Source organism: Haplochromis burtoni, unplaced genomic scaffold (assembly GCF_018398535.1).
Source record: "Haplochromis burtoni strain Fernald_Lab_line unplaced genomic scaffold, NCSU_Asbu1 Contig_349, whole genome shotgun sequence".
Taxonomy (NCBI): Eukaryota; Metazoa; Chordata; class Actinopteri; order Cichliformes; family Cichlidae; genus Haplochromis; species Haplochromis burtoni.
In genome coordinates, this window is record NW_024582710.1 from 106,603 (window position 1) to 131,934 (window position 25,332).

Sequence of the window (25,332 nt, forward strand, 5' to 3'; positions counted from 1 at the left end):
CGAACCGAACCGAACCGTGAATTTTGTGTATCGTTGCACCCCTAGTTTTAAGAGAGCTTAAAGGAGCTTTTTATCCCTGAAAATTTCATGTAGCTAACTTGTTTAAGTCATAAGGTCAAATCTGACATGTGTTACATTTATTAAATATACATTATATATATAAGTTATCATCCAAAAACATCTCAGTTGATTCAGAGGGTGATTGGTTTTGGTTGGATCGGATTGGATTTGGATTGGTGATTGGTTATCCAGCTCCTTTCCTCAGGCTGAGTTCACTTCACATAGAACAAAGTTTTTTAATAACTTTTTTAATGACTCTTTTATGTATGTATTGTTTTTATTACTGCCATGAAGAGACTAAATACAATTTTATTTTGGAGCCTCGTGTGGTGGGTGAACATCCACGTTAATTCTGCAGACGGAGAGGACGGACAGAGAGGAAAATGCGAGAGACATTGTTTGCATTGTTGCTCTTGTTCCTGCCATGTCAGGCAGTTCATGATGTAAGTAACTGGCTGGCCACAATGAGACAAAGAGATAATGAGAAAAAGAGAAATTAAATCAGCAACACAGAGTCGTGTTTTCTGTTTTTACTTGCTCAGTATGTATACAAGCACACTTACATTTAAAAACTGCACTTAGCGCCTGTGTAAGAGCTGAGATGCCAGCGGCTGTGATGGTGTAAACTCAGGAATCAGGAGGAATAACGGAGAAACAGGCATGTGGACGTAAATCTGATTTGTGAGTTGAACCGTGGTTGGCACAGATTCGGCAATATCTCGGATGTAAAAGTGGACATTTCTGTGTTGTATTTACTCACTCCTCACTTGTAAGGTCCTGTGTGAGTTTAACCCGATCTCTGAAGCACCCTAGGGAGTACATGCTTTCCAGGACATCAGGGTCAAGCTCAGTTAAGGACAGTATCCTCTTCATACACACTCGGCGAGGGGGAGGCTGCTCTGGACAGGGCTCGTTCCGACCGCCCCTGGCACAAAAACAAAAAGTCAGTCTATTTAGGCTGTGTAATTAAAAATGCTTTCTCTGAAGAAAGTTTAGCATGTGGTGCAGTGAACACCGCCACATCAGCCACAGGCTTTCATATTTAAGTATAAATAGATCTGGTTTAAGCATGACTATTGAAAGAGATAGTAGAGGTAGTATTGTTTCACTTACACCCTGACAGAAAATAAAAATGTGAGAATAACTGAAAAGCTTAATTTTGCTTTCCAAAATCCAGGCCGGGAGCTACTCTTGGTCTCCAAGACTGCAGGACTGAAGAGAGAAATCCCAAAATAGATCACAGGATTCACTCACCTACTTGTAGTTAACGCTCACTGATGGTGTACTTTATGTATGAGACACGGTATTTCAGTACCAGCGCGACTTAAAAGCTTTATATTTAAGAATTGGAATTAGGAAAGACATCTTATGATTCCATAAAATGCTATTTGACTTTGTTAAATTTAACAAGGGGAAATTCTGCAGAGATTTCTTACGGTTCCTTTGAAGGATCATAGTAAGCTGGTATGTATAAAAAGTCAGCAGGGGTGGAGGTGCATTGAATAGAGAGGGGAAAATGTAAAATGCAAAAAAAAAGCCAGACGGACAAAAGAACAAAATAAAAAGTTAAATATACTTACAGGTACCAGGGGTGTTTCTGTATTGCTTCAAGCTGTATTGAAAAAACACAAGCCAATATTAAAGCACATTAAAGCATATTAAAGAGACTTATTGTGACTTATTTACATGTACAATCACATCTCAACTCTGGGTTCTGGGAAAAATGTCAGCGTTTTTAGGGAAAGCACATCTGTTTATGTTTGATATAACATAAAATGATCACGTTTATGATAATGATTGAGTGATTAATCATAAATTACCTATAATTTTGAATAAAAATTTTAGTAGATTTACATTTTCAGTAACTCCACCCATGTTCTAATGTCATATTGTGTTACCTGATGTGAGCTTATCATGCTAAAATGATGATTGTTAATAGAAATACCATTATTCTAATTATGTTAGCACAGCTGAAATACGTGCGCTATTTTAAGAAGCAGTATGTTTAGCGTCTGTGTGTCATTTGTCTCATTTGACCAGTTTCGTGTTATATCGGACCATTTGCTTCATTAAAAAAACAAAAAACATCTCAAAATGAACCCAGACTTCTGACCCAAACCCATATTTTACAACTACAAGTCCAAAAATAGTTGTGAAGTTGTATAAAATGTACATAAAAACAGAACAGAATGATTTGCAAATCTCACAAACTCACAATTTTTTTCACAAAGTAGAAACCACTGCTTCTTGTTTGCTATTGCATTCGAGCTCTTTAACACTCAGCAGCCTAATTTTTTAATTACACGATGTTTTCCATTGGTGAAAAAAAAGACATCGTCTGGATGGAAGCATATGTTGCTCTAAAACGTGCACTGATGCCCCCTCAGTTCAGAAACTCTCATCTTTGGTCCCTCACCTTTTTAGTCCAGGAGATGCAGGTCCATGTTTTTCAAAAGGACTTTCAAATTTCAGTTAATCCGACCACAGAAAAGTTTTCCACTTTGCCTCAGTCCATTTGAAATAAGCTTTGCCCAGAGAAGACAGTAGCATTAACCTGCATTTGGGTGTGGCGTCGTGTGTTCACAGACAGTGATTTCTGGAATTGTTCCTGAGCCCATGCACCGATTTACAGGACAGAATCGTGTCTGTTTGTTGCAGATTCGTGAACCCCTACCCATGTTTTCTTCTGAGTCTTTCTAAGATGTTCTTTTTACACGCACTTGTATTACTGACCTGATGCCGGTTAACCTTATTAGTTGCAAAATGTTCCTCCAGCTGTTTCTTTTAGTACCACTTACTTTTATTGCCTTTTGTTGCCCCATCCTAACTTTTTAAAGACATGTTACAACGGTGATCTAAAAGAAGCCATTTTTCTTACAGGGAAGGTAATGAAACAATGTGAAGCCCATCTTATTAGTGGAAGTATTTCAATCTCTACAGGAGAGGACATAAAACCCAGGTCAAACCATGCAATGCTCAGAAGAACCCACGAGCTACATCTCAGACTGTTTAAAAAGAACATGCCACTACAGCATTGTTTTGCAGTTATATCTGAATAAACCACAAAGCCATAGTCCAGACCACAACCTCACTGAGATGCATAAATGACTGCTCACAAACCTCACTGCACTGAAGCAACATTGTAAGGGAGAGCGGACAGAAAATTCCTCCACAGTGATGATGATGAGTGATTGATGAAGTACAGAAAATTTACTTGAGGTTATTGCTACCAAAGGTGGTTCCACACGCTGCTAATGTACTCTGTTTTTCACAGCTCAGTTTATTAGGTGTTAGCTACTCTTTCTAGCTAGCTAAGATTTGACAGGCTAACATGATGGTCAACAAGCTAAGTATTTTTATCTTCATTATATCAACATGTCAGCAAGGTCAATATAGTTATATGAGCTAACTGGTGGAGCATTTAGCCAGTAAAGGGCCACAGATTCTAGTTTTCACAACATGGTAAAAAGTTTCCCTGCAGCAGTCCTACATGCCCTCGTACATTAGATTCTCTGCATTAGGACTGCATATAAGTAGAAGCCATCCCATCAGTCCTGTGCAGCATCTCTTGGGGCTAGAATAATGAAGCAGCTGCAGTTCTGCAAGTGTATAACAGGAGAAAGTGGGCCTACTGTGTAAGCACTGCATTTATACATCTGCAGAGAGGAAACTTGCAAGCATCTGCACACAGCTAGGGATTTGCATTGGTGAACTTGCTTACAAAGAACTGCAGACAGGAGCCTTTCCAACCGCCTCCTGTTATAAATTAAATGTGATGAAACACTAAAGATTTGTTGCTTTATTTGATCTTAACTACTATTAAACTGGTGTGGAATCTGTCTCCTTGTGCAGTGGGTGGTTTCCATGGAGGCAACGAGGAAGCGGATAGAGACAGAGAGAGTGAGGGAGAGACAGTCTGACCTGGTTTCAGGCTCCATTAATCAACAGCTCATCAGACAAACTCACAGCTTTGATTAAATCTGCTGTAGTAGACTAACTAACCAGACTTTTCCTCCTCTCTGTCCTTATTTTACAGCCCTCTGTGACACACATTGTCACAGTTGTCCCCATCTACCTGCCTGTTAAGCATGAATTAATTTCCACACGATTGCTTTATCTCAACTTCATTTTATAACCTGAGTGCAATGGAACTTCATCTAGCTGCCCAGATCATTCACTCATTTCTTTATTCGTTCACTTACTCACCCTACCAGTCTTTTCTTTTTCAAAAATCTGACCTTTCGTTAGAAAAGGTTTTGAGTTCCTGGATTCATTTAAAAAATACAAACTTGCGTCTAAGAATAGAAACAACAAATAGTGGTAGTTCTGTCATTGCTGACTCTACTTCTGTCTTTCAGCAAAACCTTACGGCCATGCCTCTGCTCACTCCTACCCTCCTCGTTTCTCTCCTTCATCCTCCCTCTGTAAGGTCTCGTGTCAGGTTTAATGTCTGTCACATCTTGAAGCAAACCCAGAGGCCGGGTCTTTTCTTTTCCCCTCATCCACCCTTTTAAATGTCCAGGCCACGTGCTGTAAAAAATCCGATAATCCCCACCCTCCTTTGCTACTTTTACGACACCTGAAAGGCTTTTACATTTGATGCAATTTACAGGGATTATGGAAGCAGATCTAACATTAAAATTAGTTTCTGAAACAGCATGATGTTGATTTTAAATAGAGGAAGACAAAAACAGGCCTTTCATTTTAATGGTGCTACAGTTTATCTGGCTGAAATGTCACTGACAAATCATACAAATTGCAGGTACTTAGCTAGTTCAGTTAACACTACATTCCACAGTTCAGTGAAACAGCATCTCCACCTTTATTTTTCGAAATTTTAAAAATGGGAAACGTGAACAGACCGGTAACACACACAATACTGTTCCATAACTCATGTAGGAGAAAAAGAATTATAGTTTAGTGTTAAGATAGTTACCAAGTACATTTTGATAGATAAGTACATTTTGAGATTACACTGATTTTTACCAATTATTAGGCTACTGCACGTGTTCATATTTCCAACCAATGAAGGAGCTTGCAAAGAAAAGCGTCTGGACTTCTTTAAGTTGCTTGAAAACGTTTCACCTCTCATCTGAGAAGCTTCTTCAGTTCTAAGGTCAAATGGTGGAGAGTCCCAGATTTAAGCCCTGTGGGAGTGTCCCCCGCCCCAAGAGGGTGAAGAGGTGAAACGGCTTCAAGCAACTCCAAGAACTCCAGAAGCTTTTCTTTCCAAGATCCTTAAACTACGATGACTTGGATGACTGAGAACCTTCACAGACATATTTCCAACGATCCATTCCACTTATCCTTGCTAAGTTGCGCTGGAGCCTATGCTAGCTACCATGGGCTAAGAGGCAAGGTACACCTTGGACATGGTGTTAGTCTGTCAGAGGGCTAACAAATAGAGACAGACAACCAATCGCACTGATGGGCAATTTAGCATTACCGATTAACTTCACCCCACTAACTGCATGTCTTTGGACTGTGGGTGGAAGCCAAATTACCCGTAGAGAACCCACACAAGCACAGCGAGAACATGCAAACTCCACACAGAAACGCCCCGGCCAGATGGTGGAATCGAATCATGAACCTTTTGCTGTGAGGCAACAATGCTAATCACCATGCTGCCTATGTGTTCATATTTCAATAAATATAATTTATTTCAATGTCATGAGGCAAACAACTCACAGAATGGGTAATAATTTATGGCTTTGACTCTTAGCTGGTAACACCGGCTAGGACCTCCGACTGCGACAAGCAGGACCAACCTGCTATCTGTGCAGGCGGTATTCTTAAGGAAGTAAGGAACTAGCTTGCAGATATGCTAATGAATGTCGGTCAGATGAGCAAGTCCAACAATGTCTTTATCTGGAACAATCCATAGCCTGACAAGTTAGCTTAAAGTCAGCCATAATTACAAAATGTTTAGTTGTGTTCGTTGTAGACAAAATGAATCAAATTAGAGTACACTTTTTGATTTGTATAGTCATGCCTAATCTTGTGGGTTGAAGCTCCTTCATTCTCCTTCCGATAGATTTTAACAGGAAAACGAAAAGAATTCAGAGAGAGCTCTTCATCTTTGCTTCCAACATGATGTTGGATAACCTCTTCAATGTCACTGTAGTTACATATCTTGTGCGTTGCTGCATTATTATTATATAATCAACGAAAACTAAAACATGGGCTCAGAAAATCTAGGTAAATCACCATCAGCTAATGTTGGTAATAGTGACATGTTCCCTTCTTACCGTTAGTCTCTTGTCAGAGTTGACTTCTATCATTCCTTTGAGCAAAGCTTGGCAGTCAGGAGGTATAAAGTGTGGCATGTGGAATACTCCACTTTTCACTTTCTCTAGAAGCTGCCGCAGGTTGTCATGATCAAAAGGCAAGGCACCCTGGAAAGTGACGGCAGACGATGGAGAGAGAAAGGATGAGATTAAGAAGTACTGGTGGTTTAATCAAAAAGAAGAACTGCTCACCAGTCTGCAGCTGGCAACTTTGTGTCAAAATTGTTTTCCCAGTCAACCCTAACCATTTAAAGTCTTTATGTACAGATATCAGAATTGCTTTTTTGGTCCAACTCTTCTATCCAAATTGAGATGTATCTCATCTAATAATAGCTGGTGGCATTCAGAGTAAGTACCAGCTCCACACGTTACACCTTATGATATCCTGAGGACTAAGGACATGAACATGTGAAGCTGTGGACACCACTGATAACCAAGGCTGCTTCAAGTCCACCTTAAGGAAGATTAGTTTGTGCAATGTGGTATAGTGTCTTGCAGACAAGTCCCAAAAAACTGGAAAGCACTTAGACATGTGCATGGCACCTTGCATTTATGATGTGACAATTGACATCACTCAGACCCAAGTGGACCCTCGAATGTCGTGTCGAACTGATAAGCTCTAAGTCATCATCTGTAACGAACCCAGTCCTAACTCTAAATCCATCCCAGGGCAATCAGAATTTTTACTTCTTCTTCGTGTTAAGTAGTTCTCTCTTGTCTTGGTAATCAGGAAACAAAGAAAAATAATAAATAAATAACTCTAACACATTTCAAAAACTATTCAGATTTTTTCCAGAATGATCCATTTGGCCTTTCTCCAAGATATAAAGTTAGGACAAATCACCCAGGGTGACCTCAGAGGGGTAAAAGCACATGGCAGACCTCAGCCAAGATCTTGGAAATCAGATCACTGTTATTAACCCACATCAAATATTATCCATTGTTTAGCATTTATTGTGAAAGGACTGTGGAAAAAGACAGGAAAGCTGGGAGGGAGAGTGGGGGGAAGACCTGCAGTATATGGCCTCAGGGCACATTCCACCTGGACCTCTTTAATAACCGTACAGCATATGGTCCCCAGCTTTCTTTCTTTCTTTTCGTCAAAGAAGTACTTTTTGTTCATCTCTCAACCACAAGGTTCAGTTTTGGGTTACGTGGTTACAGCTAATAACTGAGAGCTCAAAGAGTAAATGTTCTAAATAGACATAAGTCGTACAATCATACAAAAAAGAAAAGAGTACACAATATAAAAAAGAGATATAAAAACCCCAGAAGCTGAGAGAATCTTCTTACCACGAGGAGAGCAAACAGAATGACTCCACAACTCCAAACATCCGCCCTACGACCATCGTACTTCTCACCCTGAAACACCGCAGTGGGTTAATGTTACACATGCAAACACACACAAAAGACATCATTCATTTAAAGTAGGTAACTCACCCTTATGACCTCTGGGCAAGCATAGTGGGGAGATCTGAAAGGAAAGAATTATTTTATTCACCAAGATATCAAAAACGCTTTCATGGATGTTGATTGTGTTGTGATCTGAGAGTACAAAAACTGAGAACACCTGCTTTTTAATCCACAGACTGAAAAGGTGAATCCAGGTAAAACCTACAATCTGTTGCTAATTTTATCATTTAAATCCACACTCCTCCCAATGGGCTGAGCGTTTGAGCTTTGGTGAATGCTGCCATTGATTATGTAAAAAGCACAATGGATGTTTTATGGGTTGCTTAAATTCATTAAAATACTAAGATACTGCACACATGCTATCTGTTTTATTCATTACAATAAAACTGATAAGACAACTGAACCACAAAATCTTCTTTGTGGTCTTTGCCCATACTCACCCACAGCTGGTTTCCAGCAGACTATCCCCAACTTGTAGCGAGGCCATGCCAAAGTCTGCTATCCTGATGTTGTTCTTCTCATCCAGGAGAAGGTTCTCTGGCTTAAGGTCTCTGTGACTGAACATACAAACACTCAATGAAAGCACTGAAGTATTTTTTCCAAGCCGTAAGTAGAAAGAAGAAAGGTACTTATTTGTATATTTGGTTGACTAGTTTGACGTGAACATTCATAGCACAGTGTTTATTAAAGGTTAGGCTTCTGGAAGAGAAAGCCTCCATGTGGTTCTAATAGGGACCTGGTTTCAATCAGACCAATTATATAAGCAGGTGACATGGCACTCAGATAATGCTAAAAAAATCAACCTGTGTTAGAATTCAAACACAGATGGTGATTGTCATGACTATGCCTCCAAAGAGCCAATCAGCAGTGAAACATGTAAGCCAATCAAGTTGCATATGTGTCACGTTCAGTGTACGTTACCCACACATTACTAACAGTCACCAAAATTTGTATCCACAGTGTAATTTTGTTTGAGTCACCACTAAATATGAAATGAGGAATTTGAAAAATCGCTGTTATCTAACAGCCACAATCAGCAATTTATTAACAAACAAAAATTCTTCATTAGAAGTATATGATGAGCTTAAAAAAAATCACATACAGCTAGTGTATAGGTTTGGAAAACCTTGGGGCTCAATCTGCATTTGGTAATAATTCCACCAGAGACAATTCCTCATTCAAGTGGACTGATTATGCTCTTTTCCAAATCCTCAATTTATTGAAGAACTCTACTAGAGTAGCTTTCCACAACTGATGATTTAAAATAATCCTTTCCTTAAAGCTAGCCTCTCTTTAAGACAATTTTTCTGCCCCTCAAACAACAAAATAGGAAGTGGGCGGTGCCCGATATGACCATATTAGGCATCTTTCCCTCTTATTGAAATCATGAAGACACAAGAGTAGAAAAAATGATCTGAAACTATTAGTGTTTTGAGTCATAGGCACTATAGATACATTAGCTGACCTGAGTTTTTGAAGGTTTAATGGCTAATATGAGCACCTACCACTGTTTAAAGGGTCCCTTTAAACTTCTAACATAGTCTCATTTGTGCTTTCTTGGCTAGGACACTCATCTAAAAGAGTTTTAATCCTCTACCTTTTTTCTTTGTTAAATAAAAATAAGTGAAATAAATTTAAATACGAATATTCAATAATATTTATTTTAATTCGCCAAATTCTATTATAAAAAGACGATGAGAAGCTAGAATGTGGCTAAATGAATAATGAATTATCTCTCATTTATTCCATCTTGGGAGCCAGTGGGCTAAACCAGCTGCTTGAATATGAAATAGATAAAACAAACCCAGGTCTAATTATTATTCATAACAACCTGTAAGGCCCAGGCGGCAAATATCTGCAGAATCAGTATTTTTGCTTGCAGTTTATCTGATAATATTCATACTGTTCCTTGAGTAGGAGTTTGTAAGCACTGCTTTTACATGTAGATCTTTAAATTGTCATACTGCTACTTTAACTAAGTAAAGGATCAGAAAAACTGAGAATGATTTAGTTCTTAAAGCCATTAAAGAAAAGTCATCAACAGGCAAACGACAAATGAGAAAGGTTTCCTGTAGCTTCTCACTGACCATATGGAGTGACTATGGCAGAAGTCCAGGGCAGAGATGATTTGTCTGAAGAACTTCCTGGCCTCTTTGGGGGTGAGCCTACCCTTCTTCACCAGGTAATCAAATAACTCTCCGCCAGATACATGCTCCAACACAAGGTACCTGGGTCACAGACAAGAAATAAGTAACATAAAAAACAAAAGGTTTATCTCTGCAGTATATCTTCTATGCCATGTGCTTATTTATCTCGCCTTTGTCTTACAGAACATTCTTCCCTTTTTAATTCAGTGTTGTTTCTGCTCTAGCAGAGATCCAGAAGCAGATTATTTTATGTCAGCAGAAAGGAGAAAGACACAGAGATGTACTCACAGGTATTTGTTATTTTCATAGACATCATGCAGCTTCAGAACATGAGGGTGCTCTATTAGTTTAAGAATAGCTATTTCTCTCTCCACCTGCACAGACGGAGGGAGGGAGAGGTGTAGAGAAAGGTTAAGAGAGAGGGAGAGAGAAAAGAGCAAGTTAGAAATGATAGAAATGGAAATGTCAGACAGAAGAGGAAGGGAAATATGATGTAAGACAGCAAGAGGGAGGACACAAGCATATAAAAAAAGTTGGGTAAAAATTCAGAATAGGCAGACTTGTTTTTCAACTTCTTTTCAATAGTTTGCTACATTTAGTGCAGAATAATCAGAAATAGTAACAAAGTAGAGATGCAATACACAAATTATAATTTAGAACAAAAAGTTCTGAAATTGAAATTGTTAAGAAATCATGAATCAAATGTGCCCTGTTCTAATACCATTATTTACTTTGTGCAAGCTAGTAAGCAGGTCAAAGCCGTAGTAAGCTAGCTCCATTATGCTAGTTACTAATCAAAATGCTAGTTTAAAGCCTGTGTCTTATCTAAACTTTCATGAAGATAAAGACTTGGCATGTACAGAGTGTGACTGTGAATTTCTGGGCCACTATCCAAGTTAAAAATAACAGTTTGGCACAGCCGTTTCTCTTTTGTTTTGTTTGTTTGTCTTTTAACTTTTAATTATAGAAAAATAACCAAACCTTTTAAAAGTATTTTAGCTCTTCACCACACCATCTCTGAACATTTTAACTAGTGCAAAATTGATGTGTCACCGTACATAAACGTGTACCGCTGCAGTAAATATCATCTTACTTTGACAATACGCAGATATCGTTCAAGAAGGCCCGTATTAGCTTATAGAGCTATTCTGACAAATTATTAGTGCATCCCTTTTTAGAGCCTGCGTTTTGTTTTGTTTTTTGTTACTCCTGCTTTATGGATGAATAACATTTACAACTCATAGCTAACAAACCTCCAAAGAAATACATAATTACGTAATTTTGCTGCTAACATTTTAGCCTCTTTTAGCAAGCAGCTTCTTAGCTAGCAGGGCTACTATGGTTGAGTCATTTTGTCTCTCAGAGACCATAGTTCAAATTCCACACAGAATTAATAATTGATGTTAATGATGTTTGGTTAGCATCTGAAAACCAAAATAACTTTCTAGGTTTATGAACTAAAACACGGTTTGGATTCAAATATGGCTGCCACTTTTTCAAAGCTCTGTCAAGGTGACATATCCCTTTTGAAGAGTCCGAAGAGCACAGCTTAAGGCATAAAATCTACTTCCTATTGTAGCACATTACCTGTGTTCAAATGAACCAAAATAGTTCTTTTCGGTGACTGTTTCACATTTTGCCTTGAGACCAGGCCGTGTCAGTTGATTCCAGGAGTAGTTTTCTGTAAAACTTATATAGTCACACTTTTTTTTATTAATCTTTGATCAGTCAAATATGATGAAACCAAAGAAAAAAGCTAGTTTTTCTGTCTAAAGGCCATTCTCAAGATTTATCTGACTAAATTCAGTACTTGTATTTCCTTAGACAGGGGCAGACAGCCCTCATATTAGCTATTGCTAAACTTTTTATGCTTATTGCTTATGTTTTATTACAATACATGAAAATATGGATGCCTATTTTTTAAAAGAAATGTAATTTTAAGTGTTCCTTTTAAATATTTATTCATTCATTCAGCTCTAGTAGCTGTCCACAGCATGACCTATTATAGAGCAGAACACGTGGCAGAGAACTAGGCGCAGCATTGATTTTCCTTCCACACTGCCAGATTGATTGCTGGACAGTAAATTCATGTCATGTCTACTGTCTTTTAAATAAACTTTACAGCTGAAAAATATAGTCTGAAATGCCCTAAAAGTTTAAACAAAGACCTTTGTGAGGCCATTTAAGGACTACTTGTTGTCTATGTAAAACACATCTATGAAAAACTGCTTGGTTTAATTGAATACAACAGGACTGTGACGCAAGAAATATATTTTAAGACAGCATAAAACTAAACATATATGAAAAAGTCTGTAGCCACACAGTGATATCTTTATATTTTGGTAGGAAATTGGGAAATATGAGCAGCAATTTATTGAAACATTCAAAAATGTACAGCAATACAGTATATGACGTAAAAAAAATATTGGTCATACTAAATATAAGTCAGCATTTAGTATGACCACATTTATTCTTCACCATAGTCTGAACTCTGAGGCCATTTTCTTGTCATTTCTTAAACTAGTCTTCAGGAATAGTCCTCAAGGCTTCTTGAAGGACATCAAAAACTCTTCTTTGGAAACTGGCTGCCTTTTGTTGTCTGTCAGCATGATTCCACTCTGCTTCAATACAACTGAGGTCAACTTTCAGATATTGTTCAAGTTTCAAAGAGAGCCACCTGGACTTCTTTTGCATTTCTGAGATGGTTCTCCTTCTTCAGGTCATTGACTGCAGATAGTTTTTAGGCCTGTCATTTCTTTTGTCCACCACTTGTTTTTAAAGACACACCACACATGACAAGATTTGCCATGTTTTGGAATCACTTTGTTGGTGCAAAAATATTTTTTTTTGTCTGTCAAACTGTTCTTTGACATTTTATTTTGCATATTCAGCTAAAGAAATTGGTACAAATTATGTGTTTTTGCAGCACTAGCACTAACTCTTTGCTAAGTTGTCCGTTATGTGTGGACACAGCACTGGTTCATCCCTTGAATTTTGTGCCTTTTTAAGCTTGAGTGATTCAGGGCATTTGTCACGTGCTATTGGTGAATGCTGCTTTTTTCCCAACACAGTTATCAGACTATAGAAAGAAAACATTATTTTGTATTGTTCTGATAAAATAAACACACACATGGAAATGGGACTGGAGCAGGTTCGTGATGTTTAAGCAAAACATACCAGATGTGTGATATATATCTGCCTCACCGTGAAATCTTGAGCTATCCGGTGTTTTTAGGATGCTGACATTTTTGCACATCTTAAAACATATGCTAGCACCGTGCTGCACGTCTAGCGCCTAAAGTGTGCCTTGTGCAACCTGCCAGTTCTAAAAAAGACATACCCTGTAAAGCTCCAAGCAATCAACCACATTAAAAACGCCAACATGAACAAGCTATTTAGATTTCAGTTCAGTCCAGTGTATTTCAGCTGCAGTTGCTTTCATCAGAGGGCTTAATTAGCAGAATGAAATCATCCCTATTGTTCGGTATACAGAAGCAGTGCCCACACACACTCGGCAGCTCCAAGTTCCAACACACTGCCGGGCTTTTCTTGACAAAAATAAAGACTCATTTTCTGCTGCTATTTCTGCAGAGTGCAAGCTTAACATGATTTGAGCTTGGCAGCCACCATAATAACAGCCACAGTGACTATATGCACGGCACAGCTAGAAAGACAGCTGGATAAGTAGATGAGGTGAATTTGGAGTGCTGTACCTTCATTAGAACCGATTCAGAGAGCTTCTCTCTGTTGACGATCTTTATGGCCACCTTCTGCCCTGTTATACAGTGGACACCCAACTTCACAAGTCCTGAGAAGCAAGACAGAGGGAGGAGAAGAGAGCATCTGAATATCGCAGATCATGATGCGGTGTGAATAACAGGAAGGAAGGGATGTCATGATTAATTCAAAAAGCTTTATTCTTCCAACTCAGCTTCAAAAAACTGATTTAGAGTTATCTCCATTCTCAGAAACCTCCTCAAAAATGTTTAGCCTTTGGGAGACCCTTTAAGAAGGCCGTGGAGGGATAAAACTACAGGAGATGAGAAGACTTAGTGTACAGAATAAATACGGATTAAACCATGAGCTTCGATATTACAGAAATGTTAAAGTAGCTTTGCAGTGGGGTGTTACACCCCGGCGCACCTTGCAGACGCCCTGTTTTTTGCGTTACTCTGCAGGGTGCCTACCTGTCTGTCCCTTCCCGAGGGTCTTCTCCAGCCGGTAAGGCCCCACAAACTGACTGGACTGGCCCACCGTCAGCTCTTTGCTGCTCATCCTTCCCGAGATGAAATTCTATTCCAGATATAAGGCAAATCAAGATAGCGCTCGCTCCTGCTCCGTGCGTAATGCCGTAACGCACATTACAGGCGGCTATACGGCGGTGCAGAGAGGAGGAAAGGAGAAGAGAGGAGGTGCGGACTGGTCGTGATCTAAAGCCGGGCCTCGCAGGCTACTCCCATGCAATTGTTTGTCATGCGGTCAGGAGTGAGAACCGGTCCTGTTTCCACTCTGTAAATCCAGAGTCGTTCAAGTCAGTGTTACCAAAGCACAGGAAGCGGCATCATTCAAGGGAAAGGTAGGAAAAGATCAGAGATGAGGACGTGTGAGGTTTAGCCGGTACCAGAGATGGGAGATGTCCACAGAGGTGCGAACAGTCACATTAAACCCACCCCCCTGCTATAAATAACTGTAGTTTAAAGCTGATTGATCCTATATAGCTTATTCAGCTGGCCAAGAGTACAGCAGTAACGAAAAATCTCATTCAGACCTGGACAGGAAGGCTACATTTGCCACAGATTGATTTCTGTAAGAGCAGTCTCAAATATCCGAAGCCAGAATGCCCTGATCGATATCAGGGACCCCCGTTCTTCTGTTGCCGTCCAAAAAAACTGTTTTCATAATCCTTCCGAGCCCATACATTCCCCTCTTCCTGTCAAGTCGGGCCTCATTTGGTCACAATCTGCCTTTCTGTGTAGATGCGGCGTTGCCCAGATAACAATCTATTATCACAAACAGCATCAGCAAGAAGAATGGGTTTTCCAATATCCGGTGCACACTTTGGCTCGCCCCCTCCCCGGCCCTGCATCAGGAAATAGAGGAAGAGGGGGAAGAGCATCAAAAAGGCAAACAGCCTCGGGGGCAGACCGGGCCAGACGGCCGAAAGGCGTGCTGGCTCGGGACAGCTGCAGCGTGGAGAGGTGCGCTCGGTGCGCCGGGGGAAGGATCAGCGCTCAACCCGGTGATTAATCCCGCTTCTAGAAACAACAAGCATCCTCAGCTGGCCTGGTGGTAGCCGACTCCCCGCCTCTCCTCTTCCCCTGCTCCCTCTCCCCCTCCCTCTCTCTTCTTCTCTGTCTTTCCTTTCTTTCTCGCTGGCCGGTTTTGCTCATGATATCACCGCATCTCCTCCCTTAGCCGGCTGCTTCGTGCACAAGGAGCAGAAAAAAAACGCTAAATAAGTAAAAACATTTTAGTTTCGAGTCTTTCAGGTAGTCCGAAGTTGGCCGCATCCATGGGAGTGTTTATCATTGACGGGATGTCCTCCTCTACTCTGCCGCTACCCGTTTTTTACCCCTCTTGTTTCCTCCACCTATTACACTCCTCCTCCTCCTTTTCATGGGTCAGCATCAGCATCCGGGTTCCATAGTTCCCGCCCCACCCCTCCCTGGTGCTACGCCTCTACCTCGTCCAACTCCCCACTCCCCCACCCCACCATCCAACTCCCCACCTCCCCACCATCCAACTCCCTACCTCCCCTCCCCACCATCCAACTCCCTACCTCCCCTCCCCACCCATCCTTTTAACTACTGCAAAGTTCCACAAAGTAAAGTAGAAGTTATAGCGCCAGTTATAATGCAGTCAGTCACGCAATCGATGTGCACATGTTCAGCACACAGAAAAATCTGTTTGGCAAAACTTTTGAACAACACCATAGATGAAGAAAGTGTAAAAGTTCGATTGTATTGTTTCTTTGTTTTTCTGCAGGATAGATGGCAGCTGCTGTCCAGGTTCTGGTTTTAGATTTTATTACTGTATATGACTGCAAAATTGGATGTACTGTAACAGGTTCATTCCATATAAAATGAATCCAGTCTGCCAGTTGTTAACCCCTCAGAATCAGCTTTTTATTTTTCTTTTAATACCTGTCTGGGTTACAGGAAACACTGAAGTAAACGAGGTGGGCATCAAGAACATAATACTACCAGGGTAAAATTTGAAAGGATAACACTGAAAGCACTGAAGGCTCCAAGTGAGTGTTAAAAATGAAAAAACTGAGTGTACTGTATTCAACACATGGAAGGAGTCACAGCCAGAAGACAAGTCTGGTGTCAAAGTGTAGATTAAAAGAAGAACTCTCATATACTATAACTTGGTTTGACCAGCCGCTTATACCTGTCCCACATGCTGTTATCCTTTAACATTTACCCAGAAAGGACTGTTTCAGTTTTTCTTCTAATGCTAATGCTAATCCCCCCATATTTAAGAAGTTATGAACGTTTAAGATTGCAGATAAATAAATAAATGAAAATTTAATTAAAAATAAATATGTAAATAAATGAAAAACAGCCAACTCAGACCTGAGGACCATTACTGCATCTAAGAAACAAAAATGTAATGGTAAATTTTTGTATGCTTTCAACGGTTATGCCAAAGTTGCTATACCAAAAAAAAATATCTGATTCTGTGGGTGTCAGGTGGGAGGCACTTACTAATAAATTTATAATTTGCTTGACTGTCACAGAAATTCAAACTTACAAATATTTTGGGCACTTTGTCATTAATTGTGAAATATATTTTCTGATTACTGAAGTTGAAAATAATTGCAGGAGTTCAGCAAGGCTCTATACTAGGGCCACTCCTCCTCCTACTTGTGGTTGCTAAGCGACGACCTCCCAGTTTGAAAAAACGAATCCAAGAGGATTTAATCAACCCCCAAACACTCCCAAGTTAAATGTCCAACAGCTGACTTTGTGTCAGCTGCCTTTTTAGAGTTTGACAAAAAGAAAACCCCCACCACCGCTTTTTGCCCTTTTGTAACTACTTTGTGGTCTGGCAGCCTGGGATTATTTTATAATGCAGCCTTTATACTCTATTAAGGCTTAAAGTTAGGGGTGTGGCTTCTTAGACTGACAGATGGATCCTAAAAGTGGTGACTTGTGGCCTTGCTGTGTGCAGAACCTCTCCTCCACTAAGTGGAGTCACTGTTTTTGTGGTGCTGGTCCTTTTTAGGTGTGTTTTTGTCGGAATTATCTAACAAATAATGCTTTGTTGCTAATACAAACGGCCTATCCTAGAGGTCTGTGCTCTTGGTGAGTTCAATTCTGATATATGTATGCTCGGCTATTTAGCACCAGTGAGCAGGTATTTGTGACTAGTGTGCTTTGCAAACTTTACTGTTGCTTGTTGATATCTAAGCATGATAACTTAGCACTCGACCCTCTTGTACAAATATGTGCACTTCTGACTCAACCCCCCTCAACATGGCCTAAACACTGACTGCTGGCTGCTGGCAAAAACCAATGTGTGACTTTGTGCTGGTCTCTTACATACAGTTTGTGGTGATCATGCTGATTGTTGTTGTTCTGTTTTCCATCTTAAGAATTTGCTTGCATGACTTTATTCCACCTAAAATACTTTGAGTGCTTCCTTAAGATCCAGCTTGCACTCAAACGTCTCTCTGTGACAGGACTGGCAGCCCCAAAACACTGGAATCAGTTTTTAATGAAGAATAAAATCTATAAACCCACTCACAGCAGTAGCTATTACGGGCTATCAGCCATACTTCACTAAGCTTGTAGCAGTGAGCATTTGATTTCTAGGAGGAAACGTTACTCTGTTATTGGAGGATAAAGCAATGGGGTCAAAAGCAAGAAATCAATCAAGTAAGTGGACAATAAAATCTTTAATAGCAGTTGTTTCCAGGGTCAGGAATAACTTGGCTTACAGGCACATGGTTTGCACATAAGCAGTGTATATATAGCAGCACTCTGGTTTCTTTTCTTTCATTGCTAATCTAGTTCACAACTGATGTTAAGACTAGAGTGTGGCCAGCCATGCTTGAAACATTTAGCATTAGGCTGATCTGTCAAAGGTCTATGAAGTGCTTCATGTATAGCAGACATCAGTGATGCGCACGCACGCATGCACGCACGCACAGAGACACACACACACACACACACACACACACACACACACACAAAAAAAAAACCAACGCAAAACCACTGGGTGCTGCATCACTGTATGTGATTAAATTTCCACATTGTGATAACTGTATGACGTATCCAAATCTTAATCCCTTTTAATCTTAATCTGTGGATAGAGTCAGGTTGATGTAGCTCAGATTATCCTACAGTGCTTTGTGAGTCTGTAAGTCCACTCATGCCAGGTTATCTTTTGTGTCACAGATGCTGTTTTTATCTCATTGCACATTAAAATTCTACATTTGTGCACATTATTCATTAGTCAAAGATAGAGGAGCACAAAACTTGATTTTCACAAGAGTAAAATAAATCTTTTGTTTTCATAGACGAGTCTGTATAACTGCTGGTGTAAGTGCATTTTCCAACCACAGGGTGGTGCTGTTAGGCTACTACACTAGCGTCTTTCTTTTTTCTCCTGATGGAAAGTTGCAGTGTCCATCAGTTTTATAAAAGATTTGAAATTTTGACACATCAGACCACATGGCAGTTTTCTGCCTTAGCCAATGTTAAAGGATTCGTTGACAGAGAAGAAAGGAGCAAGTCTGAATCTTGTTTATATCTGGCTTTGCATTTCTGAGTGTATGGGCAGGTGATCTTCATCCTTCCTTAGCCGCCGTGTATCTTATAGCACTTCATTCCAACGGTTATAGCCTAAAGGGTAGTGGTTTCAAAATGTGGGAGCTTGGCGTGTGCCTGACCAGGTGTTACCAGACCAAGGTTTGTCCACCAAATGCACACCATCAGGCTCCCGTGCAATATCTGGCTCCAAGAGGAGCTTGAATCCATACAGTTCAGTCACTGTGTGAAGCTGGAACCAGTCTGGCATAAATTGGTAGTAACATGGTTGCCAGAATCAAAGGGATGCACAAACATCCGTCGTGACCTCATTTATAGCACCAAAGAAATACATGCAGCTACATGTCTGTGCAGCTACATAGGCTGGTATCTGCACAGACCAAGGAGGACTACTTCATAATATATATTAAAATGTTTGCTTACACACACACACACACACACACGCACACACACACACACAGGCTCTTCTCTGGAGAGTCAGACAGAAATACTGCATCTCCTCCCCTCAGGGGAATCTTCCTGAGGCATTTAGCATTTAGGTTGTTGGACACGGTATATCTGATGTCAAGCACAGAGCAGGCAGTTCGACACTGTGTTCCTGTAACATATGCTCCACGTTATGATTGATGTTACTATTTCTTGTGCTGAAGAAAGGGTCCTTATACAGTCAGGCCTACAGACTGACTGTGGACATTACAGGGATACATGTGCATCTGTGTGCATGTACATTTGAGAATGTAGGACATGATGTGTCCTGTCAGGTAGCTGGGGAATATTTCTGGAAACATAGTGGGGCTGCTCTGACAATATGTGCATATGTGTAGCGTTGCATAATGTGAGCTGCTGGTCACTTTTTCTTCAGTACAGTTGACTTAGACTCTCTGAGTTCCAGATCAGCAGAGGTTATAATCTTAACCCTGCCTTCAACTCATCACAGAAGACGCCTTAGAGCTCAGAGGGCTAAACAGGAAAGACAATTTCAAAGAAGAAGGAAGACCTTAGGGAAAGTGAGTGGAGGGTCTTTGGCTCCCTCTTGTGCTCACTATGGGTACTTTTACAAATAAAGGACAGCCAAACAGACAGCTGACAGTTAAGGCCCATGTTTGAGGCTTCTTACTTGAACAAGTTGAATGACTGGGGGTAGATGTTGAATTTCCCTCTCTTCAGCAATTTATAAACTTACGTAATCCCTGTTTTTGGTGTATTTATGTCAACATGCAAGATATATATGATTATGTATAAGTCCAAATGGTATATAGGATGGTAATATATACTGTAGCACCTATATTGGATTTACTACTTACTCTGTAATACACTGATCACTCTGCAATATTTACACTAGAACAGGAAAACCATAAAAGATTCATGTATAATACTGTTCATTCTGTTACAGTGCAATGTTCTTGATTTCTGACATTCAGTTACCCAATAAACCATCGCTACAGTGGAAGTGGTCTCAGACACCAAAATGCAAATACTGTTGAAGTCCAGTCTCCAAACTCCCTCAGGTCTAAATTTAATCGAGCATTTCAAGGATGTGTCAGAAAAAGTTTGATCTACACAAAGATCTTGATCTACCGCACTTACGTGTGTTGTCAGTGAATTTTAAAAATACAGGAAGTTGTGGACTTACTAGAAAGGACCACTACAATGCTGAACTGTAACTGGCACATTAGCTGCTTGCTCTTTCTTTCTTCTTCTTTTTTTTTCTTGCTAACATTTGTTGCAACTTGTAGAACCTTTGCCCAAACAGTTGTCTTTTGCACTGAGAACAGCAAGATATGTAAAGTTATAATTAGGGATGGGTATTGATAAGATTTTCACGATTATGATTCAATTTTAGATTCTGTTTAACGATTCGATTCTCTTATCGATTCTTTTTAAAAAGGAGAACACTAAGGTCGAATAGCTTGGAACTTTGTTTTATATCTTCTCTTTCAACAAGATTTAAGATCTCACTGTTGGGTTTGTAAGGCCATGTTACTCCTAAATTTCTGAAATCCAGCCTACGGCTCTTCAATGGGGTGTCACAGGGTCCCCAGGAAAAAAAATTGTAAATGTAAAACAATAAAATAAATATTCTTCTGTAGCAATAACAAAGTATAACATAAATTATTCTGTAGCAATTACACAAGAATATCCAGTAATTTCCTGCCCACAATTAAACACATTCACTTACCGAAAATCGGGGGCATCTGCTGCGGCAGCCTTTTACCACAAACTTAAGTCACTGCTCGGTGACATTCGTCCATCCTGGCCTGAAAGGAGACGCTACCTGCAGACTGCAGTGAGAACTGCCAGCATCTAAGCATGATCACCTAAATGCACAGTAATGGTTTTGTAATAAGGCAGATCGCGCTAACATAATATGCACTGTTGTTGATTATTTATCTGCCGCATTAACGGGAGAGGACGTGCAAACGTTACCGCTGCTGCTGGGTTGAGATTCACGAGTCCGGAGCGGAATTAAAAACACGACATTCATTTAAGGTCATCGTGTTTTGTGAGCAAATGCTTTTGCATATTCGTAGTGTTTCCTCCCTTAAATGAAATATCTACCTTTCAAGTATTGCAAGTTGCCCTGTTGCCATCCGTTCTCGTAAAGTATAATCAAACTTTTGAGCGTTTGAGCCGCTTAGGCGCCGTGTTTCCTGCCAGGTAAATGACGCTCCGCAACGTGGTGACGTCATTCGGGGCGACTGGAATCGATAAGGGAATCATTTGCAAAAATGGCAAACAATTCCAAGGAATTGAAACAGTGGAACCGGTTCTCAACAAGAACCGGTTTTCGATACCCATCCCTAGTTATAATGTAACCTAAAATATTGTATGAAAACTCTGGTTTGCTGGGTTATCAAGATTGCCAACATTCATTAAAGGGACAACCTCTAGAACTCAAAAATCGTCTTTTTATAGACTTTATTCTTCATTAAAAACTGATTCTTGTGTTTTGGGTCATACTGGCTGCCAGTCCTGCCACAAAGAAACGGTTGAGCACCATTTGGCTTTGAAGCTAGCCTTTAAAGTATTTTAGTGTGAGTACAGTTAATCAAGCAAAGCTGATTGATCTAACGGACGGAAAACAGAACAGTCATGGTCAAAAAGCCAGGTATAAATAAGAAAATAATAAAAAATAATAAAAAGTTTAGACCTCTATTAATAGTTTACACCTTCATTAAAAGTCATCCACCTGTACAGTTATGTTAGGGGCATGTCAGCACTGATGTGTCCCCATCAAATCTGCTCTCCTTCACTACTCTGACTCATTGAACTTGACCTTGTCTCTTTGTGTGTGCTGTTAGTGCCATTTGGAGCATTTTTGCAGATTGCCTGACTGATGATGTGCTTTGCTGTGTGGTACAAACCATCCAACAAATTTGTCCTTCAGACTTGGTGAGTGAGATTCTAGTATTTTATTAGTTTTAACTATCTTATATGTTAGGGTGACCATATTTTGATTTCCAACTTTAATAATACTGTTTCCTTAAAGAAATTTTTAACACATTTAAACAATGCCTTCTCTGTGCGGTCAATGAATGGTGAAACTAAAATGTCATTTAGGCTTTTACAAGTCATCATGGGCAAAAAAAATAAGTCAAAAACCTCTGGAATTAAATAATGGTGCAGAAAGAATGCCTCATCGTCATAAGAAAAATTACCGGGACCGTACGAGGGAAATTTAATTTGCAGTTTATCTGAAAAGCTCCACTTGCGCTTTGACGTCTTTTAAACATCATCAGGCGCGCTGCTGCACGCTGTCTGTCCGGTCTGTGAGCGCAGAACAAGCGCTCACAAAGCATCAGCTCGGAGATGACATCACACATATGGTTCCTCTGTAGGCCTATAGAAAAACCCGGACATTTTCATCAATCTTGAAAATCCTCCCGGACGCTCCGGACAGAACGTGAAAAGTGGACATGTCCAGGGAAAAGAGGATGGTTGGTCACCCTATTATATGTGTATTGCAACTAAGCTAGCTAGCATTAGCTGATAACTTGGAACTCCACTGTTTCATCCTTAGCATCAAAATGCTAACACTGAAGATAGCTAAGCATTAACAGTCCCTAGACAAACCAGTCCTTACGACATATTTACTTTATAAACTGTTATTAATAATTAATATATATGTTTTTGAAAAAGTGTCAGTATGTTGGGAAAAATTGGAGATGTTGCAGAAAATAAAGACATACTGTAGCAATACAATAATGTGTCTTTGTACAGCCATTTTAACTAGCATTGATGTCAGAAGCAGTGTCATCACTCTATCCTTTTGATGATCACGAAGATGTTCAGATTGCTACTCGGTTATTTAGAAGTTATTCTGCGTATTTACTGTCTTGGTGTACATGCTAACCTCTAACCTCTACAAGGCACAACTAGGATTGGGTCAAAGGTTGCTGCATCCTCAGTATTACAAATCAAGAGGCCAGAAATCACAAGTTGGTTTTTATACCAAGTATTTCATACTTTTTATTTCCATTTATAAGTATTCATTTCAAGTCGACAATTTACATCACAGCCCATTGGCTCTCTGGAATTGTCAGTATAATGTATATCAGCCATAGGGACGAGGGGAATAGCGGGTAAGACTGCGGGACCCAGAAAAACCTAAAACATGAGGGGGAGGACAGGGGGGAGGAAACTGTGGTTTCTGCCACCAGATCCCAAACTCGGCCCAAATCAACACAGTGTTTGCCTCTCTGTGATGATCATCACCATCATCTTCATCATTCGAGTTGTTGTCATCGGTCCAGTGCTGTTGTGCAGAAGGAAAATGCTGGGAACTTGGAGGACTCAGTGCAGTGGACCTGCAATAGCGAGAGACATTTGAGCTGGATGAAGGCAAAGATCCTTTGGGCAGACCTGACAAATAATCTGATATCTAACCGCTGATCTCAAACAGATACAGACAAGGAGCGTCACATGTTGCAATCTTCCAAAATCATACCACTTGCTTCTTCCCTTTTTCATTATACAGTAGGCCAGCTGAATACCTTTGGCCACATGGCTCAGATCCAGTGAAATCCAGATCATCTCTGTATGTGGTCTGGCTGATCCAGTTGCACTCTCATCCTTTGTTTTGCATACATTTACGCCTGCATTAAAGTACCTGTTTCCTTACCAAGAACTGATATCTACAGCAGACCGATCACTCAGTCGGGCTGTTTGTTAATTCTGGTGAGTGGATTGTTATTTTAAGTGTCTTCTTATTGAAACTGCTTTTCAACTGACAAAGCGGCAAATATTTTAAAACTCAGCATCTCAATAATGAGATTTTGGATCTTTATTTAGTCATATATATGTATTTGATTTGCCAGTCTATCAAAATATGTCATTTTTGTTCCTCCTAAAAATTATCCTCCCAAGTCTTGGCAATAATAACAAACTTTTGATATGTCAAAGTAAGGCTAAGCTGAGCATTATAGTCATTATAGTCAGCGTTGGAACAGTAAACCAGCAGGACCAGCTAAAGAGAATTCAGCCATAGTTCATTTTTTAAAGATATATTTAGAGAATAAACACTTGTATTCTCTATTCCTGTTGAAACCATTTTCAGACGATTCACAAAGGTTTCTATAAATAACCCCCCACCGAAGCTGTTATGGAATTAATCATTCAATTATGCAACATGCTTACATTTGAGGCTGGAGGGCGACTCCTCATGACGTCCCTTCAGCTGCACTCTTCACACAAGCAGCGAAGGCCTCCATCAGATCTTTGCAGCCGCCGGCTCCCTTCTCCGCCACACTGGAGGAAAGATTAACAACAGTTAGACCTCAAGTAAACCCACGTACAGGAGTTAAGCATCAACTGGATGCCAATCCAAGGAATTCTGTTGGCAAAACACATGCATGTTTGGTGTGCTAACATTGGTAGAAGCAAAAACACGAGCAACAGCTCTCAACAAGAGGGAAAAGCTGAAGAATAGGAAGAAGGGATGAATGTGACAGAGCGAGAGAGGAAGAGAGATTTCAAGCTTGGGAATAATTTCAGGCTTCCCATTCAGGAGCGAACACAGCAGCCGACACTGCCACAGTGCATTAGGGTGATGGAGCGAGAGAGAGGGAGGGAGGGAGGGAGACAGAACAGCCATGTGCGTGGACCCATCTGTTTGATGGGAGGGAGGGAGGTTGCGTGATAATGGAGAGATAATAAGACACAGAGGTAACAGGGGGAGGCCACAGGAGGAGAGGGTTCATGTTACATGAACGTAAACCAATTGACTGGCTCCTCCTCCGCCTTCATGATGTCTCATCATCTCTCTGCTCCACTTTTCCTGCAACCCACCGGAGAGCAGGGGCCTCAATCCCTCCATCCCGACTCCAATTCTATTCACAACGGCTCCTACTCGCTGCCAAGACAAAGGTTTTGCTTTTCATCCAGCATGTAGATTTACTCACTTATACGGTATAACTTTTATAAATATTGGTTTTTAATCTGTCTGCTGCTTTTACCTTTCCTTTATGATCAGAAGATTGGTTTTCCTTTTATTCATTTGGCTGCCATTTTGGTGACGTCAGCAGACAGTTAACCCCTCGAGGTCTGAGTGGGTAACTCTAACCCTAACTCCACCCTAACCATAATTTGGAGAAAGGGAAAACAAATTTTCTGGGAAAAGCACACACACACACACACACACGCACACAC

The 25,332-nt window shown here is 40.2% G+C and overlaps 1 protein-coding gene across 4 annotated transcripts in view; it reads right to left on the minus strand.

Moving 5' to 3' along the window:
- LOC102294511 (serine/threonine-protein kinase BRSK2) overlaps positions 1-15,526 on the minus strand; it is a 37,815-nt gene extending 22,289 nt beyond the window's left edge. For 2 of the 4 annotated variants that reach the window (XM_014340306.2, XM_014340305.2), the window contains exons 1-10: positions 14,095-15,526; positions 13,621-13,715; positions 10,196-10,281; positions 9,848-9,988; positions 8,201-8,317; positions 7,788-7,821; positions 7,641-7,709; positions 6,309-6,455; positions 1,641-1,672; positions 821-985 (exon numbers count right to left, since the gene is read on the minus strand). In XM_014340306.2, the coding sequence (XP_014195792.1) occupies positions 821-985; positions 1,641-1,672; positions 6,309-6,455; positions 7,641-7,709; positions 7,788-7,821; positions 8,201-8,317; positions 9,848-9,988; positions 10,196-10,281; positions 13,621-13,715; positions 14,095-14,182 (974 nt within the window). In that variant the 5' untranslated portion in view covers positions 14,183-15,526. Of the gene's footprint in view, positions 1-820; positions 986-1,640; positions 1,673-6,308; positions 6,456-7,640; positions 7,710-7,787; positions 7,822-8,200; positions 8,318-9,847; positions 9,989-10,195; positions 10,282-13,620; positions 13,716-14,094 lie in introns of those variants that run through there. The other 2 variants (XM_005942976.2, XM_042228775.1) reach the window with 2 other exon arrangements.
- Between the last annotated feature and the right edge of the window lie 9,806 nt (positions 15,527-25,332).